This window comes from Lissotriton vulgaris, chromosome 1_1 (genome assembly GCF_964263255.1).
Source record: "Lissotriton vulgaris chromosome 1_1, aLisVul1.2, whole genome shotgun sequence".
Lineage (NCBI taxonomy): Eukaryota > Metazoa > Chordata > Amphibia > Caudata > Salamandridae > Lissotriton > Lissotriton vulgaris.
Window position 1 is genome coordinate 1,562,582,435 of NC_141685.1, and position 21,687 is coordinate 1,562,604,121.

The 21,687-nt window shown below is 44.1% G+C and overlaps 1 protein-coding gene across 3 annotated transcripts in view; it reads right to left on the reverse strand.

The window, feature by feature from the left end:
* Positions 1-21,687, reverse strand: part of LOC147750815 (uncharacterized) — a 702,597-nt gene that overhangs the window by 130,864 nt on the left and 550,046 nt on the right. For all 3 annotated transcript variants that reach the window (XM_086937011.1, XM_086937002.1, XM_086937022.1), the window contains one exon: positions 20,556-20,710. In XM_086937011.1, coding sequence (XP_086793137.1) covers positions 20,556-20,710 — 155 coding nt within the window. The remainder of the gene's footprint in view (positions 1-20,555; positions 20,711-21,687) is intronic.

Below are 21,687 nucleotides of genomic sequence, written 5' to 3' on the forward strand. Positions count from 1 at the left end.
CATCAGGGACAGTAGGCTAAATCTCTCTTGCCGTGCTGGCCATTTTGGCCTACTGCAACAAATTGGCTGGTACTTAGTCCAAAGAGAAGCTGAGGGAGACACTCTCTGCTCCAGATCAACAAGTCATCCTGCAGCAAATTTCCATGTGTTCTAATGAGCAGCCTTCCCACCCCATCTCTCAATTGTCCTCATCAGTTAGCCAATACACAGCATGCTACATTTGAGCTGCCACGTGGTAGAGTTCCATGTCCGGAATCTCCAATTTCTTGTTAGTCCATTCTGTCTTTAGGGTGGCTAGCTTAAACCTGCTTGATTTCCCCTTCCAAATCAGTTCGAGCATGAGCTGGTCCAATTCTACAAACTCTTTCTGCAGAAGCTCTGTCAATAGCTCTTGAAACACAGACACCTTGGCAGAAAGACTCTTTTTGCTATTGCAACTCCATCCATAACCAACAGCTGTAGGGTGTCACAAATGTAATAGAGACCCTAGGTGCAACTATCACTCGACCCATATTTAAATTATCACTCTCCGACTCATATTGTGAGATATGTATTCCCAAGCATAGGTGTTTTTTAGTAACGTGCTTAAAACCCACTGATTGTTGACTCTCCAGCACCCTAAGTTTCCCATTGGAATGCTTTTTAGTTTTTTTTACATTTAATGCGCAATCCCGACACCTCTCCCAATTCTTCCAAGACATGAAGAAGAATTGGAATGGAGTATGTTGGCAGTAGAATATAAACCAGGGCATTGTCTGCATACAAGGATATCACGTGGGTGCTCGCCCCCAGCCGGGATCCCCCAGAGCTGCAAGGCACTCCAATGAATGCCTGCCAGTGTCTTCATGGGAGGACCATCAGCAGGAAGAAAAACGCTTCCTTGCCTTGTTCACCTCTCCAGTTTAATGAAGGTGGAGATTACCTGTTCCGTGTGTATCCTCATAATGGGGCTAGGGTTTAACTCATTTAATATAATCATAATATAATATAACTAATTTAATATTACCACTCCCTGGCCCTGACCAGTTCAGCATCTCCCACAGATGTACCCAATTCATGCTTATTCAATATCTAGGAGGGCCAATGCAAATTCCTCCTCCCCCAATTGTGTCCTGGGAATAAAATGAGATAACCTACAGATTGTGCTTCTTTTCGGAACAATGCTGCACTGACCATCATGCACTAGGTCAAGAATGACCTCAAACAACCTGTTTATTAACACTTTCCCATCAACATTTAGCATGGACAGGGGCTGGTATGCAGACGCCACAGGTAGATTCCTATCCACTGTAGGAATTAGTACCTCACGTATGGACTCAGTGATTCTGGTTTCAAATGTCTCACCATAGACTTCCATACATTTTTCTGCCAGCAAGCTCACGTTGGCCTGATACAATTCTACGGAGAACCCATCCAACCCTGTGGTTTTCGCCCAAGGCATAGATTGTATTGCCGCAAATATTTCTTCTCTAATGAGCGGGGCATTAATCATTTCACTCTGCTCCAAAGAAGCTCTTATATTAGTAAGCGCAGAAATGTAAGCAGCCACCTGCTGCAAATCGCAGACAGAATTCTGACAGAGGTGCACAGCAGATGCATCAATTATACCCCACGGTTTCAATACCTCCGCCCCATGTTCATCCTTAGGCCTCGTATTGGGTGCTTGCTTTGTCTCTCTTTTGAGGAGCCCGGTCAAGAGTCTTTCATGAGGTCTATCCAGTCTGTCATTTTTTCATGATGCCTTGGAAGACCCCTCTCCATGTTCTCAAATACTTTTTTTCAAAGTGTACAGGGTCTTCTCCAGGTGCATTTTCATACCATATGTTTTGGACAGAGTTCGACCATGATCACTACTTTCATTGCCTTTTATGCAATGGTTCTAGCCGCGCCCGTATACTTGTCAATATCAAAATGTCCCTGCAGTTATTCCTGTAGCCAGTGGAATCCATGGCATCTCATGTCTGGCATTAAACGTTATCAGTAATGAGGAATGGTCTGATAATTATCTGGCTAGGTAATCCCCTTCTTGTATTTTGTGACTGTAGCGGTAGCATACTAAAAAACGGTCTAGTTTAGTTCCTGTAGCTTGTGTGGAGCGTGAGGATCTTACAGTTGTGAGGAGCAACAAATGCAGATGTCTATAAAATCCAGTCCCACCATCACTAAGTAATCTGGACATGTTATACTTGATAATGTCTCTATGATATGATGATCTAATGTCCCATCAAGCACACAGTTTAAGTCCACAGCCCAAATAATTTCTTTTTGCAAGTAAGAGACGGTTCCAAAGAACTCACCATCATCAACATTTGGGCATCTTTATTAAACAAATGTCTTATGTGTCTATAGCACCCAGCACTACTATGTATCTGCCCTCTGGGTCCTGCAAGGTATCTCTTAATTGTAAAGGAACTCCTGGAGCTATCCATGTGAGATCTCCTGTGGCATAGCCAGAGTATGATGTGGCATACAGTTAACCTCTTGCGCATTTGCACAATAACTTCACCACATGTGTTTCCTGCAACACAGCACCTCCCACCCCAAACATGCATTTATACTATACCGCTTGACATTGTTATTAAATCCCCAGACATTTCAGGACATTATCTTATAGATACTCACTGAACAATAAGGGGGCGTAAATATCCTCCCACATCCCCCATGGCATCTTCAAAATCAGTGTGTATGAGGTGAAGTCAGTGCAGTGTTGCAAGGGCGCATCCAACAAAACCTGAGAATCAACAGTAACAACCTAACATCCCAAATGACCCTTCCCTCCCCACGGCAGCGCACCCATAGGAGGGTTAACTGAAACTGTATAGTCACATTGTAAGCAGACACCACCTAACTCCCGAACAATCGTGCCGAACTACCTGAAAAAAGGCTGGTGGTGGGTCTCACCCTATTACAATCTTTCAGTTGTGTACACTTGGTAAGAAACAGACTAAAACCTCTCACAGTTCCAAGAGAAAAGCATCAAGACCTGCCTCATCCATTTTTTAAATTACATTTCCAGTGGCTTGAGGTAACAAGTACAGATCATATTTCAGGGTAAATAAACACAAAAGCATTGCAATGACTAAGCATAGAGCGTTCAACACAAGGATGGTTTTAGTGTTACAGAACACAAGATCAGACTAGAAGATTCTGGTGCAGAGGTGCTGGGTCTGGTAGCGGTGGGGAGTCCTCTAGTGCTATACGACGCTAACATGATACTGCCTGATGCGTAGCCATTCTTGCTCACTACTAGGGGATCTTGTTATGAGAAACAGTGATAGAAATGCCCAAAACATGCGAGAACAGTGAAAAGAAGAAAATAACCGTTGCCCCGATTGCCTAAAAGTTGGTGGCGCAGCTTGGGATATTTTGTGCGGATGCAGGTCAATCCCTCTGCAGGTGAATATGAGAGAAAGGAAATCGGGCACCTTGTTGGATGGACGCGAGTGGAGCGATGCCATCCATAGCGGGCATTGCCTCTTTGAAATAAGTTGTCCCACAGGGAGCTGTACAACGGGCAAGAGGAGGGGAGGCTTTGTACCGGACGCCACCAGACAATCTTTTCAGCCATCCAATGTGTCCTTGAGGCCTGTGGCAGTTCACAATTAAACACATACTAGAAACATGGCGCATACTTAACACCAGCAACAACTCACTTTTATTGCTTTCTTGCGACCAAAGTGCTACCTGGCTCCCCATTTTATTGATTTATGGTCGTTGTTTTAGTTTGCCTGCAGTTTTGTACCTTTTCTTTGCAACTTTCTGCTTGAGTGCTGGACATGACTAATTTCTTCTCCCATTGTCGAAGTCACAGTGCCAGTAGACACAAAATGGCCGATCATACCTGGTCAAGCAGTGGACATTCACAGCAGATGTGCCTCAGGCAAGCTCATCTGGGCCCGTCCAGAGGCCAAGCATGCTCTCTGCTCCGAAATACTAGTAAGATTGCTGTGGTGTTCTCCTACATGGTATTCATCCATGAGGGTTCTATATTCCATAGAACCTAGAATGTCTTTGTTGTGTTCTTCATCTGTTAGTTGCTCACCGACTGCTGATGGATGAGGTGTTGATTATTAAACCTCCAACTTTAACCCACTACGTGTGTCCTGTGTGCTGTACTTAAACGTTATACTGACGACGAGTGAGGTACGTCTGGGAAATTTTAGATTTCTGGGAAATTTTAGATTTCGACACCTCAACATCCAATTTAAACTACACAATTCGAAAGGAAGCTGCGGTGAATGGTGGTTGGTACAAGGAAGTATTTTCAGAAAGGAACTTATGTTTTTAGCTCTGCCAGCATAAGGTGTGCGGGTGGATTGGACCCGTGAAGGTACTGAAAGTTTATTTTTTATGCACAATTACATATCCAGCGATTACTGGAGCAGCAAGTTGAAATCACAGGCGCATGATTTAAAGGCAGAGTTGAGTTAAGTCTCGGCACGCAATCGGCTTGTAACTATAATCAAGTGGATTAATTAATTAATTAAAAGTTTGAAGTTTCTATGCAGAGTTCAAAATTATTCATGTGTTGGAAGTGCGGCACACAGTCAGTGTGAGAAAATAGAGCAGCTTATTAAAGGCCCGAGAGCATGTTTAAAGGCAGTGAAGCTACGTAGTTCGGCGTGCGAATGGCGCGAGCAAGGTTCGGCGTGCGAACAGCGGGAGGAATTATTACACGATGTGTAACGTGTAAATGTCAGCCAAGTTTGAGCATAACTGTTAAGGTTTTAGACTTTACCTTTTGCATTTATTATAAGAGCTTCTGTAGCTCCAACGGTCTTGGTTCCAGCAGTCTTCTCTAAGTGAGTTGGTCACAGCATGTCAGATGTACATTCTATAAGGATCCAATCAGGAGCCAGGGTGTCATCTTTGCACTTGGAGAGGTATAACTACGGTGACACGCACACCAGGAAGTGTTGTTTTTGATTTCAAAGCACTAAATCTTTATTTTGTTTATAACTTGGTACAATATAAAAAAATCTATAGACCTGAATCCCTTGCTCACTTTGCCACTGGATTCAAGCTAGGCTGGCTGATGACAGCTGAAATGCCAGAAACTGGTCCCAGGATGCTTGTTTCCGGTCCAGGGAAGACATGGCTTTGGCAGTTCGGGCTGGACTGTTGCCATGAGGCACAGGGTCAGACTGATTTGCATATGGCCATGTCTGAACTGGGGTGGCGGAGTGAGGTAAAGAATGGTGATGGATTAAACCCTGATCAGTTGACTGGGGGTGAGTGTTTGATTTGCTCAAACGCTCCGTCCATCATCCCCTTTTGTATCGCTATGGAGAAGGGTAAAGCATTGTCTAAAAGTTGATTTGCTTATACTAATTGTGACTAATTAGTTTTTAAATGGTGTTAGCAACATCTTTAAAGGTTCAGGTGAAGAATAAATGAATTCAAGTGGGTTAAAAATCTCAATTAGATACATTTATCACATCTTTGATACATTTAAATTTATTTTAATTGGTTTTATGTTTTCAATTATTTTTATTTTCTGTGTCTTAAGTGATTTCTTTTAAGAAAGGTTTTCAGAATGTACCAGCTCCTTCATTTTTTTAACCAGTCTAAGTAAACCAGTTGTTAAATGGAACAAGTGGAAGAAAATATTTGCGCACTATGCAAGAGTTTGTGGGACTAACTTGAGTGCCGAAAGGAACCATTCACTACTTTTACACTGTCTAGGTGGTGAAGGACAGGAGGTGTTAGAAAATTTACCAGAATTATTGGCAGAGGAACAAAGAGGTTTAAATGAATATGAGATCTGTATTTTCCAATTAGACGGGCATTATTTACCAAGAACGAGCACTTCAATTCAAATCATTTTGGGCTAAGGGAGCAATGAAAAGCGGAGACAGTTGAAGATTTAACTAGTTTAAGAAAATTGGCATCAAGCTGTAAGTTTGGGGTGTTGAATGAAGAACAAATAAGATCAATTTTTTTTGAAGTGTAGGGAGGATAAAATTCAAGAGGAATTGTGGCTCAAAGATGAACCCCCATTAGAAGAGGTTATTTCCATAGCAAAAAGAGTTTAACACATGTTGAAATGTGTTACTGAATTGAAGAGTCAGAAAAGTAAAATACAACCATCTGTAGAAGTACAAAGAGGTTTTTCTAGTAAAAAATTAAGACACCCACAAAAGAAATACTAAAGAAAAATGTCTCAAGTAATTCATTTGAATGTATTCGTTGTGGAGATTTGGCCACAAAGCCAATTATAAAAATTGCCCTGCTTTGAATGTGATTTGTCATGGTTGTGGTAAAAAAAGTCATTTTTTAAGATCCTGCAGGTCTAAACAGAAAAGAATTCAAAACAAAAGTGTTAAAGAAGTCATATGTCAAGTTAATGAATCAACCCATGGGTAAAGTACGAGAGGATGGAATTGATCTTGAAATGAAATTTGATTCATGCTCTCATCTTACCATTATTGATAAGGACATTTTTTTGCAATTGGTTTCAAGAAAAAAAATCGCTTTTATAAAATGGATGTAAATCCAGGGGGTATGGTGGTCAACCCATAAACATATTGGGCTACTTTAATGCAACCACTGAAATGGAAAACAAGTTCATTTGGGGAAAAGTTTGAGTGTCAATGGTTTACTTAGGTGGCCGCACCAACGTTTGTTGGGGGTTAGTCCGAATCCTAATGCAGAACCTCAAGTTCAAATTCAAAGAAATTAAACCAGCACTAATGATTTTGTAAAGAATTTTCCACAATTGTTTAAGGATGAGTTGGGATGTTTAAAAGGGTACAAACATTGTATCAAGCTGAAAAATTGAGCTGCACGATCAATAGCCAAAGTAAAGAGAATTCCCATTGCATTACAGGAAAAGGTAGAACAAGAATTAGATAAGCTTCTTAAACAAGGAATTATCACTCCTGTGGAAGCCTCTGAGTGGTTGGCACCAGTAGTTGCTGCCAACAAACCTAATGGTGATATAAGACTTTGTGTAGATCTACGATCACTAAACAAAGAATGCATCAATTATATGCCACGGTTTCTAAACCTCCGCCCTATATTCATTCTTAGGCCTCGTATTGGGTGCTTGCTGTGTCTCTCTTTTGAGGAGCCTGGTCAAGAGTCTTACATTAGGTCTATCCAGTCGGTCGTTTTTCTCATGATGCCCTGAAAGACTCCCTCCACTTTCTCAATACGTTTTTTCAAAGTTTACAGGGCCTTATCCAGGTGCATTTTCATACCATTGTCATTGTGGTAGATACATTTCCACTACCAAATATTGATGACATCATGTCTACATTAAGTGGTGCTAGATTTTTCACGACACTGGATCTCACTCAGGCGTACCACCAGATTGAACTGACTCCGAACTCTCAGGATTTGATGACATTCATCACTCCTATGGGAGCGTTCAAGAGCGTAAAAGAATGCCGATTGGATTGGTGAGTGTTGCCTTCGTTTTTCAGAGAGTGATGTCCTCTATTTTAAAAGGTATCAAAGGGGTCAAATGTTATCAAGATGACCTATAAATATTTGGTTTGACTCAGGAGGAACATGATATCAGAGTGAGGGTGGTCTTAACACCTTGAACGCTATGGGGATTTTTCTCCTGTGCTTGATATTTATGAACCCCATTATACATGACGAGCTGGGCTCGTCATCAGCGTGCAAGGAGGCTACGCCATGACGAGCCCAGCTCGTCATGAGCGTCGAAGGGGTAAAGACACTTGAAAATGCTGGCCTCACTTTGAAATTTGAGAAATGCAAATTTTCAGTACAAGAGGTCAACTACTTAGGTCATTGCATCACGTCCATGGGTGTTGTTCCTAAGAAGAATTGGTAGATACCATTCTTAAATTGGTACCTCCTAAGAAAAAGAGGAAGTTGTCTCATTCCTTGGAATGGTTGAGTTTTATGGAAAGTTCATAAAGAATTTGTCAAGTAAATCTAACTGTATGAGACAATTGCTTGGTAAATTAAAGAGTTTGTCTGGTCTCAAGAATGTCAAAAAGAGTTTGTAAAATTGAATGAAAATTTGAAAGATGCTCCTAAATTACAGGCCTTTATTCCATGTATGGAAACTATGGTAGTTACAGATGCTAGCTCGAAAGGTTTAGGAGCAATTTTGAAACAAAGAAGAGATAGTAAGGAGCAACTTATTGCTTGTGCATCAAGAAGTTTAAGAGGTGCGGAGTTAAATTGCTATGTAATTGGAAAAGAAGCTTTGGCCATCTGCTGGGCACTTAATACTTTTGCAATTTTATCTGAGTAACTCATTTAAAAGTATGTTCAGACCATAAACCTCTTAAAGAATTCTTTTCGAAAAAGGGTCTTGATTTTATTTCTTCAAGGATAAGGCGTTGGGTGATTAGCCTACAGGATTTTAACTTTGTTGTTGAGCACAAAGAAAATGTAACAGCAGATTGTCCATCCCGTTTGGTATGTGATGTAGAATAGGAACAGATTTGGAACAATAATTTAGAGGATGAAGTAAGTGTTTGTGAGATAACTTATGGTATTATAAATGAAAAGGAATGGACAGAAGAAGTACAAAGGGATTGTGAGGTAATGAGCATGCTAAATCAGATAATATGTGTGGTAGATCATTATCAAAAACTTGGCAAATGATTTCAGATGGGTTGTCTGTGGACAATGGGATCTTGTTAAGAGGTACAAAGTTAATCTCTACTTTGTCTCTAAGGAAGAAATTAATTGAGATAGCTCATCAGGATCATTTAGAAAGAAAGGTCGAGAGCTAGTCTCTGGTGACCTGGGATGGATTTGAAAATTGAGCGTGAGGTCAGAGAGTGCTTACAATGTAAAGTCAGTGATAAAATTCTTACTCCTCGACTTTACCTAGGGTCTGTTGAAAATTACCCAATAGTCCCTAGGAAGATATTGCAATAGATATCATTGGGCCACTTTCTGGTGAACATTCTACACCTTATTTGATAATTTTGATGGATCTGTACTTCAGATGGGTGGAGGTCTCCTGTGTGTTGGATGTGATTTCAACATGTGTGATTTCTTTTTTACAAGGTGTCTTCAGAAGAGAAGGTTTTCCTAAAACTCTCGTCAGATAATGGTCCTCAATTTTGTTCAAGACAAATGGAAGATTCCTTAATGACATGTGGGATCTTTCATAAAAAATGCTTAATTTATCATCCAGAAGTCAATGGTGCTTTAGAAATATTCAATAGGGGGATAAAAGAAAATATTCAACTGTCTAGAGTAAATTGTTTAAATTGGAAGGAGGAATTACAGAAATGTATACTGGCTCATCGTTCTACCCCTCACACCTCTCCTCGCAAGTCTCCTTTTGAGTTGTTTAAAGGTAGGACTCTCAACACCAAGTTGTGCCCAGTTTGGGTGACTTAGAGTAAAGGTATCAAGAATAACAGGGTGGGAGTTTGGAGAGAGAGAGAGAAGAAAGAGTGCAACTTAAAAAACAAGAAAAGTTATGATGAAAGAAAAAGGGTTAAGCAGGTTGTTGCAAGAGTAGGTGACATTGTTAGAGTCAAAGCTCCTGTGGGTACTTTGTCATGGTCAAAATTCACAAAACCCGTTGGTGTAATACAATGTTTTAAAAATGCTGTCAAATTGGAAGATGGAAGAATTTGGAATCTGAGTTGTGTTGTAATTTTTTTTTAATTAAATATTTTTATTTGCAAAAGGAACTAGGTCATCACATTTGTTACATGGTATCTGCAGGAAAATCAAAGGTGTTGCATATCGTCAATAGTACGGTTAATCTCGGGATTACGTCAATTACAATGGAAATCACAGTTCAATTAGCTCGTCAATAGGGGTAATGTGAGGGGGTTCACATATGTTACCATGATAATCGTTCCAGTTTGACCACACCGCAACCCACTTTCGGGGACATTCCGGGCCACATATACTGTCTTCTCTTGGACCATGCACCAGTCCATATCCTTCTTCCAGGAACTGAGTGTTGGTGGTATGACCGCCCCCCAATCTCGCTATGTTTCTCTTTCCAATTGCGAGCCCTAGAGTTACCCATAATTTGCCTTTCGATGGTAAGTTTGAGGGCTCCCAGATATTCAGAAGGCACCTCGCGGATGCATCCGAGTACCCGTGTCCAATAGACCTGTATCACGTGGCATTCCCATATTATGTGTAAGAAGGTACCAACCTCCCCACACCCCCTGCGACAGAGTCCATCTTCACTGCGGCTCATCAGGACCAATCTTGTATACATAGACTCGGTGCAGGATCTTCAACTGGATCAGACTAAGTTTTGCCAAGATTGCTATTTCCCTGGGGGATGCAAGAGCCGCTTGCCATTCTTCATCATCAATTTCGAGTCCATCTGCCTCCCATTTCCACCTAAGAGCTAGTAACGGGTTCGGGGTGTGATTGAATTTTTTGTAGTGATGGAGATAGCCCTCTCCGAGAGGTGGCCGTCAAGCAGTCTGTCCTCAAGTGGGGAGGACTCCGGGAGTGGGGTCCTGGGGGGATATTAGCTTGAAGTGCGTGTCTGACCTGCATTAAGCGGAAGTGTTCTGTCCGGGCTAGGTCATAGGTGTGTTGGAGAGTATCAAATGGTATTACCCCATCCGGGCCCCACAGATCTTTGATCCGAGATATTCCTATCATGTCCCAGTTGCGGAATCCTTTCGTAAGGCTAAGTGTGCCCAGTTTTTAAGAGGCCCAGAGTGGTGTTGCTAGTGTGAGTTTGTCAGCCCAACCTAGTTTCTTTTGAACTATGTGCAAGAACTGTACTGAGTGCTTTGGAGGTCTCGTGAGACTGTACCTGCCTGGCCTGGAGTAAAGGGCAGCCTCAAAGTTCCTGCCTGGAAGGAGCCACTTATCCATCCCGTACCCCGGGACATTCCCAGCACCATAGGTACCCTGGTTAATAGCAGAGAGATGTGCCGCCCATTAGTATTTCCGGATGCCCGGGATCGCTATCTCCCATCAATCCACCCAAGCGTTCTCTTTTGTAAGGAGATTCGGGGCATTCCGGTCCAGAGGATATCTCTCTGGGTGGCCTCGATGGCAGCAAAGTACCTTTGTGAGACTAAGTCCGGGTAGTTTTGGAGGGCGTAGAGAAACCATGGCAGCATCATCATTTTAAATAGCGCTGCCCGGCCCAGCAGGGGCCCCTTCCAGGTGGCAGCGTCTCGTTTGAGCCTTTGTAAGGGTGGCAAGAGTTTTCACTCGTAGCGAGTGGCCCGCTCCTTGGAGATGAAGACTCCCAGGTATGTGAAGCCATCTGTGGCTATCTGAATTGGGCAGCCGCACGAGATTAGAGAGGGGACGCCATGCAGGACATACAGGAGTGATTTTTCCCAGTTGATGCTATAGCCTGAGTACTCTCCGAAACTATTAAAAATATCCAATGCCGTTGCTATGGACTCATGGGGTTTTATAAGGTAAAGAAGGATGTTGTCCGCATAGAGTGAGATCCTGTCCTCCCACTTGTCCGCCCATCTGAGCCCTTTCAGGGAGGGAGTCTGTCTAATCCAGGCAGCATTATAAAAATGGGGTAACCCAAAACGGTTGTTGGACCTGGGTGATCAATATTATCAACAGAAACAATGGCCCAACCCGTGATTGATTGTCAGCTCAATGAATCATATACTCACAGTTGATCATTTTCAAGGCTAAGTGAGGATTAGAGTTAATCTCCTCTTGTGGATTTAATCAAAAAATATTCATTCTGTTAAAAAAGCAACCACCTAGCAATACTGATTTATTACAAAAAGGAGTTTTAATAGATTACTCCAAACACAGCGAGAAATTTATATATACATTTATACAATATTCAAAGCGAACGGTAGAAGAAAGAGCAACGTGCTTCTACAAGAGTGCCGGAAAAAAGAAGAAAAAAGTGGTTTGGAGAAAAAGGGTGTAAGCCTCAACAGAAAAGTGACATAGGGTTTTATTTAATTGAAACAATACTGCAAAAGATTCAGCGTATTATTCAGTCAGGCCACTAATAATATTATTCCATTTTAAACATTCATACAGTCTTGACTGGCATGTATAATGTTTGAAAGAATAGTGGTCCTGTTTATGGAAAAGGGGCGTCGACGTTTCGACCCGTCTTGGGGTACAGGGGTGACTGGGGAGCTCGACCTGCGGGTCTTCCTCAGGACGTGTATGGCACAGCCTTCGTACCTTGGCTAATAAGCTGTAGGCCCAATTAGCTTTTTTTGGGGTGTTCACAGTCCTCCTGCGTCTGGAAGAACGTGAAGAAACTTGGCCACAGTCCCACTCCAATTTAGTGGTCGTGGACCTTCAACATAATTAATCGGGTGATGATAACAGAAGTAATTAATACGGTTCTCATAAAGGGCATCGTCCGTTACTTTTCATGTTCTTGTATGGACGTCACCGTTAGATGTGGAAGAGTGGATCTTAGTCCTGGCACCTGACGGTACTTTTTATATCCTCGGTGTGACCGGACCACACGTAGCGCGATGACGTCACTCAGACGTATTAAGCGCTTAATACGTCCGAGTGACGTCATCGCGCTACGTGTGGTCCGGTCCTGACGAGTCGCCGGTAACAGACTAACAACTCGCGCCCGGAATTGCCAGTTCGGACGGCGCTCACTCATGCGAATGTATCCCAGTGAGAGTGGTCACACCGAGGATATAAAAAGTACCGTCAGGTGCCAGGACTAAGATCCACTCTTCCACATCTAACGGTGACGTCCATACAAGAACATGAAAAGTAACGGACGATGCCCTTTATGAGAACCGTATTAATTACTTCTGTTATCATCACCCGATTAATTATGTTGAAGGTCCACGACCACTAAATTGGAGTGGGACTGTGGCCAAGTTTCTTCACTATTAAAACTCCTTTTTGTAATAAATCAGTATTGCTAGGTGGTTGCTTTTTTAACAGAATGAATATTTTTTGATTAAATCCACAAGAGGAGATTAACTCTAATCCTCACTTAGCCTTGAAAATGATCAACTGTGAGTATATGATTCATTGAGCTGACAATCAATCACGGGTTGGGCCATTGTTTCTGTTGATAATCCAGGCAGCAAGCGGTTCTAAGGAGAGGGCGAAAAGGAGAGGTGAGAGAGGGCACGCCTGTTGTGTCCCTCTTTCTAGTGTGAAGACCTCTGAGACTTCGTTATTGACCACCAGCTGGGCTAACAGTTGGGTATAAAGGAGGCGCACCCAGCTGATAAAGTTCGGCCCAAATCCCAAATCCCAACTTTCGGAGAACAGTCATCATGTAAGACCACTCTAGCATGTCAAACGCCATTGCTGCGTCCAAAGGCACAACCACGGCATCCTCATGCAGCAAGTGGCAGCATCCCAGAACTCCATGGAGATGGCGCAGGTTCAGTGCCGTGTTACAGTAGGGCATAAAGCCCGGGTGAACCAATGTATTTAGGACCGGTTTAAGCCGGTTGGCAAGCACTTTAGCCAGGATTTTCGGCTTGGCATTTAAAAGTGATATTGGCCTGTAAGACGCACTCAACTCTCTAGGTTTCCCCTCCTTGGGGATAGCCACGACCGTGGCTACTCGCTGGCCCTTCGGCAGTATGTCCTGCTCTCTACTGTCCTCGAACATATGTTTCAGGTGTATGCCTGCCCAGGCTGTCAGGCTTGAGCTTGTAGAGCTCAATCGGAAGACCATTAGATCAGAGAGCCTTCCCAAGTCGAAGGTCATGGATGGCTTTGACCAGTTCGTCAGTGGTGAGGGGGGCCTCCAGAGCCTCCTGTTCTACGTCAGAGAGGGTGGGCAGAGTAATGTCGGTCAGTAAGGCCGAAGAGTCCTCTTCAGATCGCTCCGATCTCCTCGTGTATACCCTTCTAAAGTGTGTTGCGAACTCCCTGACAATCTCATGTGGCTCCGTAACGATGGCCCCCGAGTCAGCCTTGAGCTCGGCCACCACTTTTTGCGCCTGCTGCTTCCTGTCCAACCAAGCTATTAATTTGCCCGCCTTGTCTCCCTGGTCATATAGCCTGCCCTCCCTGCCTCTAGCCAAGGTCTTAGCGGCGTTAGTGGCCAGGGCCTTGTATTCCGCAACTTTCATTTGAATCAGATGGAGCGTGTCTGGTTGTCCAGCACTCTGTGCCATGCCCTCAAGTGCCAAAAGATAATTTTCTATGGTAGTTATCTGTGCTTCTCGTTCTTTATGGCGGCCAGCGATCGCTAAAGGGCATACGCCCTCAGCACTGTCGTAAAAGCCTCCCATAGGACTACTGATGAGTCCACAGTCCCAACGTTCTCCCCGAAGTATCGGTCAATTGAGTGAGACAATTTCTTGTTAGTGTCCGCACCCCGGATGTACCAGGCATTGATCGGCGCTACACAAGCCTCCCTCCGGTCTCCAATTGTGACGTGGGCCCACAGTGGGGAATGGTCCGAAAAACCTTGCGCCAGATGGGCAACTTCACGGATCATAGCATCTTGGTGCATTGGCGCCAGAAGATAATCTAGGCGTGAAAAAGTGTTGTGCGGGCCAAAGAAGAAAGTGTACTGTCTTTGTGTCGGATGTCTGAGGCGCCAGAGGTAAATGAGTCCAAACACCTCCATGAGGTTGGGAAGCCACATCTGCCCGCCCCAATTTATTTTTTATTTTTTTATTTTAGTAGTTTTGATAACGCTAGCTAGACCAAGAGGTATCAGAGCGCTTCACAACATATACATCATATAAAATATTAAGCAGACTGATAATCAATCATACAGAATCAGTCATCAAAATGTTTGAACTCGGAGGATATCTTGAGCTGCGACCATGTTGTCAGACTCTAGTTTTTAGTAAAGCTGGAGTGGCAGTAGGGGGCAGTCCAAGGTCTATCAGATCCCTAGAGTACGGACTAGGAATAGGTCTTTGAGTAGCCTCTTGAATTTTGAAAACGAGGGGGTTGTTCTAATGTGGGGAGGAATGGAGTTCCAGATTTTAGGAGCGTTATCAGCAAAAGATTTGGCTGTGGTTCTGTGCTTGCGAAATTTGGGAGGGATGAGCAGAAGAGAGCTGGAGCTCCTGAGGTTCCTGGACTGGCCTGCCCTATTGAGTTTGGCAGCCAGGTATTCTGGTTTACCTGTATGCAGGGCTTTGTGCATGATGCAGACTGTTCTGAAACTGGCTTGCAACTCCACTGAGAGCCATCTGAGTACTTGGAGGGCTGGAGAGATGTGCTCAAATTTCTTGATTCCAGAGACCATTCTTGCTGTTGCGTTGAGTGTCAGTGGACAGACACCCTGGCTGGGTGTCTGTCCAAGTTGCCTGAGACCACAGCATTGAAGTCCCCACCCATTAGGAGCTGCCCCTCTGGGAGGGAAAGCAGTAACTTTCCCAGCTTGTGATACAATTGCGTTTGGAGTCCCGGTGGAATGTAAGTCATTACCAAATTGAGTCTGTGTTCTTCCCATTTCCCTGAGATAGCAGCAAAGCGCCCCAGAGGATCCACGTCTGTATGGTCAATGACAATTGGACAACTTTGTCGCAGAAGACTCCCAACCCCCTGGGACCCGGATGTAAAACCAGCATGCACCGTCAGTGTACCCCCATGTGTTTAGTGCATAGCACGTGTTCCCCATCAGGTGGGTCTCCTGTAATAAAACAACATCGGGGAGGTGTCGCTTAACAAAATGTAGCACAATACTTCTTTTAAGTTTGTCCCCCAGCCCATTGACATTCCAGCTAATCACTTTTAGACTTATATCCCACTTCATAGCCATCCACACAGATGACTGTCAACCTGTCCCTGCACGTCCCAAAACAATTTCCCAGAACATTTGCATAACCTCGGTGTGATCGTACCAAACTTCCCCCCCACTCCCCCTTCCCACAACTCTGTCCCCTCCCCACCCTGAAACTGGTGTCCCCCTCCCCCCCTCCCTGCTTCCCTCCTCCGTAGGCTTAGAACTACCCCTACCCACATCCCCAATTAGCAGAGCGCCTTTCGCCCAACCCAGGAGTGAGGAACCCCCCCCCCCCCCTCCCGAAGAACCTGCTTAAGGGGGAAAGTGCGCCAGCTACAGCTCCAACCGCTGCACGTGCCCACCACCCGCAACACAACAAGTAGCATAGAATGCATACACTCCTCAAAGATTGAATCACATTCACAAAAGGTTTTTGCCCCTTCACTAGCAAGTTAGTGCTCCGACCTCTCCAATGTCATCGCAGGCCACACGTTCGTAAAAGGGGGAAGGCTACAACTATCTCAGCCTAACTCTACGTAAGGCCACAAGTATTTGCAGGATGAAATAACATTCCCCGCGTACCCCAGGACCCACAAGGGGGGCTGAGTCCCATATTCTTGCACAGGGGCACACAATACGTTATAGTTCGCATGGGTCCATGTTGTCAGTTCCACCTCCTCTAGTGGCCAGCCGCATCTCAAAGAGTCCCCCATTTTGGGCTAGCAGACCTCGACCGCCAGGAACGCTGACTTGTTCTCTCCACATCTGATCTTTCGTCCGTAGATCTCGGCGAGGCAGCCTGAGTGTTTCTCCAGACACCTCCCTCCATCTGGTCAGACGTTCACGACGACTCTGTCAAGCCAGTCCTGCATGTCGAAAGGTGCAGTAAAGAACAAAGATTTGCCCCGCGCAATGACCTTGAGCTTGGCGGGAAAGAACATCATATATTTGTGTCCTCTGTCTCGCAATGCTGCTTTCACTCCAGTAAATGAGCGCCTTTCTCGTTGCACCTGGAGCATGAAGTCCGGGAAGAATCGGATTGTGGCATTTTCGTATTGCAGGTCACCCGCCTGCCGGGCTGTTTGGAGGATAGCGTCTCTATCCCTATGGTTCAGGATTATCGCTATGATTGTCCTGGGTGACGCTCCCGGTTTGGGCTTAGGGATTGGCACGCGGTGAGTGCGCTCAATGATGAAAAAGTTTGATAGGCGCTTAGGCTTCAGGTGGGTGAAGATCAGGTCTTCCAGCAAGAATTCTACACTAGGCCCCTCCGAATCCTCCGGAACGCCTACCACGCGAATGTTGTTTCTGCGGGCTCTACCTTCTTGATCCTCCAGCTTTAGGGCCACCTGGCGGTGTTAGTGCACCAATTCGTTAACTTGTTGCTCCAGTTTCTTCGAGGAGGCCTGGAGCTCCCTTATGTCAGATTCATTTGCCTGGGCCTTCTCAGATGTTTTACTGAGATCTGTATGGAGAAGGTTGACTTCAATGGAGATTTTGACAATTTGTCTCCAGGTTAGTGCCTAGCGTATGCATCGCCGTCATGATGGAAGCCAGGGACGGTTCTTGAGAGGCTGCTTTGTCTCCCGATCCACCGCCAGTCTGAGGGGTCCCCAGCTGGACTGCGTATTTGACCAGCTTGTTAGTTTGTGCGGCAACAGTATTCTTAGGCCTCATGGTGACGGCTCACTCACCCTGCCCTCAACTTTCAAATGCCGTTCTCCAGCCCACTGAGGGCCTACCAGGCGATAGCGGTTGGACACAGGGCCTGTTACTGGGGGGGTCCCTCACTCCCACCGGTGGCTGTAGCTCTGAGCTCCCCTTTCCTCCACCCGCTCAGTTGGCGTCAATAGGTGCAGTCAGTCTTTGGGCCCAACCGCCTGGTAGCGCGTGCTCCAGATTGCTCCACAGGACAGTCCATATACCTCCGTAGGGTGGTCCGCCTTCCCAAGTGATGGCCTCCTGGCTCCCATTCGCACCCTTGGCCTCACTCCCTCAGTCCGACTTCGCACTCACTCGGGGGCTCAGCAGCACCTCCACACTCGCCTCTGTCCAGTATGATGGGCCCCAGGATCAGGCAATAGCATGGCACATATGGCTCGACAAAATTTCTGGTAAGGGTTGAGCGTGATCTTCCCTGCGCCAACACCCACACACTCGCCACTTCTCCTTTATGGGCCAAAGGCACCCCAGGGGCCCCGGTACTATGTACAGGCCCCCCTCAGATTCTTCACCATCTTGGTGTCCTTAAACTCAACAACTGGACAATTTTTTTTGTGTGTTTTCAGCTTATAAAAACAGTTATTAGTTACTAGTAAAAACCCTTTCTGGGGTCAGAGAGGGGAGGGTATACTTCAGAAGCAAGACCTCCATTATGCTGGAATTAGGTTTAGAAACATTGGCTGACATCCACCCAATGGTCATTGATAAGTGACATACAAACAAAAAGGACCCTCAGAGCAAGATGCTGATGATGTGTAAGATATACCGTTCAGGTTAACAAATATCTGGGTGTCAGCAATACATTAAAAAAAACATGAGGTAGTTAAAAGGCAGACTATTCTTGAGGAACTTGGCTAAAAACTAAAAAGAGGAAGAGCTGCTGTTGGATACCTATCTGACAAGTAGAACTGATCCATTTTATATCTGTACTCAATCCTATATACGGAAGGTGCTGGGTGGGTGATCATATGTATCAAATGTTACTGACATATCAAGACATTGTAATGCTTCAACTCTCCAACATCAACCTCCATCCATAGATAATACCATTACTTTGTGTTCATTCCAGGACTTAAATCAGCCAGGAAATTTTCAAAGGATTTGTCTTTGTGTAGCTCTGTACTTGGTTAGCTGCTGTACACTTGAACATTGCTGCTGGAAGTGGATGCTGTGAAATAGTCAACAACAATAAACAATAAAGCTCTATCAGAAATTATTTTGCTCATTGGTTTCTGTACACAAGTGGACTTAATATACTGTTTCAGTCTAGGTTTTTATTTACAAAAAACCACAATTGTACTATCTAATCAATGTCTGTCACTTTGCTATAGACCTTTCCTAACTCTGTTTCTTCCCTATGTATAGCAAGTGCTACTATATTATATAGGGGTCCCCTTTTTCCAAATCTTGGTTAGCTGCTGTACACTTGAACACTGCTGCTGGAAGTGGATGCTGTGAAATGGAATGGTAACTTATCATCTGTACTTAAATAGGATATATTTGGCACTGTGAAAACTGCGGTGGGTTAAAAATCAAAGCCTTCATTGCACTCAAAGAGCCCTTTAGTATTTTGTAAATATCCTCTTTTGATAGCTGAACAAATTAGTGAATCTGTTTAGCCCAGCAGGGGTCTTACGATGAGTCAGGTTGCCACTGCCCGAGAAGTTCAGAGTTTTACTAACTATGGTCACAATCTCGTCTAAGTTTTAGCTATCATAAGCACCCATCCTTTCATACATAGCAGCTCTGATTTTTACCACCCTCATTGTTAAAATTAGATTTAATAAATGGCCTACTGCACTGCGGGCTTAGAAGTAAATATCTGAAAATGTATCAATGATGAATCTTCCAAAATATTTCTGGTGAAAGGGTGTGTTGTAAAGATTTAGACCACCATGAATCAGAGCATGATCCAAACATCTCATCCACTTAGCAAAGACAACAATGAAAAACTGAATGAATGAGCTCCAATGGATCCAGGAGAGAGATGATTTGTGGCTGTAGATCAACACACAAATTAATTATATTTTATTCAAATAATACCTCATTGCTAATATAGCAGTGTGACATTAGTATAAGAATTCAATTAACTTTACACTTAGCTGCTACTAATTTAAAATTGTCGGTCCACCTTTAATACTTCAATTCTGGAAAGTACCAAACATTGTTGAAACTGCTAATAACAGCTTATTAAAGCATTAATTCCCTTATTTTCAGAGCTTAAATAGACGGTTGTGCCAATAAGTAAAAGAGAGACATTATTTCAATCAATTACCCTGCTGCATACTTATCCTCATCTCTCTGGCTTTCCTTTCCCAGGGCTGTGCTTTTATCTGTCAATGAGACATCAGGTCCTGTGATTGGAAGGACTGTTGGAGCTGCTGTCAGCACAGATGTTTGCATGGATCTGTACTGTTCTTTCAGGGGCATGAGAAGTAACATTTTGGTGGCACCACAGACTATCACCACCCCTGCACCTTCCTCAGTTTGGTGGGGTAATTGTGGAAAGACATGGAGACAACAGGTCTCCTCCCACCATTCCTGCTCTCAATGGAGTCTCTCAAGACATGAAGTATGTGGCAGATAAGCAGCTGCCCATCCACAATATGAAGCCCCATTTTTCACTCCTAAGGTGGAAGAGAAGAGGCAAACAAAGCTCCTTCTCCCAGACCTTAAGTCACAGCAGTGAAAAAGCAAATTCCCAATCATGGCATAGCAATTCTAGGTTGCAGCTTATGATGAACGCAATTATAGGTGCCAGTGCATACCTTCAAATATGTACTCCGTTTCCAGGGGAGGAGGGTAGTAAAATGTTACTATCACAAGATTGCCAAATACAATTTCCCATCCACTGCTTGTTTTAAAGGCAAGAAACTGAAAATTGATATTTGGGGCAATTTAAGTCTTGACTATTTCTGCGAGGCTGTGCTTGCGAATGAGTAACTATGTAGTGCACAGAGGCTTTCAAGTCCTCTGCTTGTAACAAGGTTGCTCTGTGTACGAAGATATTTACCCCAAACACACCCTAAAAGTCAGGTGAATCAGCTCGCCCTTGTATTCTCTGACAGGTTAATACTGCAAGTATTCAATACTCAGCTCTGCACAATGCACCCATGATGTGCATGAACTTTTATGCTCACCGGTTTACAGGAAAAATATTTCAAAATGCATTGAAACCCATTCTGCAGCTACATATGCAAAGCAAGAAAACTGTTTGACTCACCTAATAGGTGTAAACGCCCCATCGTAAACGGTGAGTATTGCGTCACGGAGGTAAACACACTGCCATATCAGTGAAAAGTCCCCTCTTGTAATAATGACGTCTGGGTCGTACGTATTTTGAAGGTGATGTTGAAATATTATGTGCGTCTCATTTACCTAGACGAAAAGCAAACAAAAAAAAAATCACATTGCTGCCCAAGTTAAAATGAACTTTATTTTTCTGACGGCTACATAAATGAATTGTCCAGCACCGATTTAAATTCGCTAATGTAAGCTGCATGTTGATATTTCAAAAAAAGGAATCATTCTCTGTGTGGTTTTCAAGGTCATCTATTTGTCAGAATCAAATCATAGGTCAGGCATTTTGCATTTTTTTAATACTGTAAATACCGGTTAAAAATAACATTTGGTATAGTGCTTATTACAGCTTCAATTTTCTTTGTGTCTCTTTAAAACATGGAAGAGTATTTACATTGAAGGCTGGGGTAGATCTTCTAGATTCCTTACTATAGGCCTATTTACAAGTCTGGCGGTCCAAGGACCGCCAGACTTGCAGAGGCGCGATGGTGGCAGTCCAGCCACTGCCGGTCAGACCGCCCCATTACGAGTTGGGTGGTCAGACCTACATTGCAACATTGCAGCCTCCAGGGAACCACTGTTCCCTGACAGTCGCACGCCAGTCAGGGCCTCAGTAATACGTTAGTGGTGTCGCTGCGGCACCACCATGCATATTATGAGTTTCAGAACCACTAGCAGTGTCATGGAGGTCTTTTACTCAATGAAAAGTCTAGTGGTCCTAAAACAAAGGGGGCCCACATGGCCACATGTCATGTGCAGTGGGATGCATGCAGGGGGCACAACTTGTCCATGCCGTGCAGGAACTGTTTTTGGTGTTCCCATTATGGTGATTATTAGATTTGTGAGTCTCTAGTTGGCAGAGGTAGGTACCTTTGACCAAGTTGGGACACTTGGGTCTAGTCAGGGGGTACACTTCTAAAATAACCACTGCTAATCCCCTTGGTAGCTTGGCCCAAGCAGACAGGCTTATCTCAGAGGCAGTGTGTTATGCATTTGTGAACACTTACAGTAACCCAGTGACAACACTACAGATGGACACCACACAAGTTGTATTA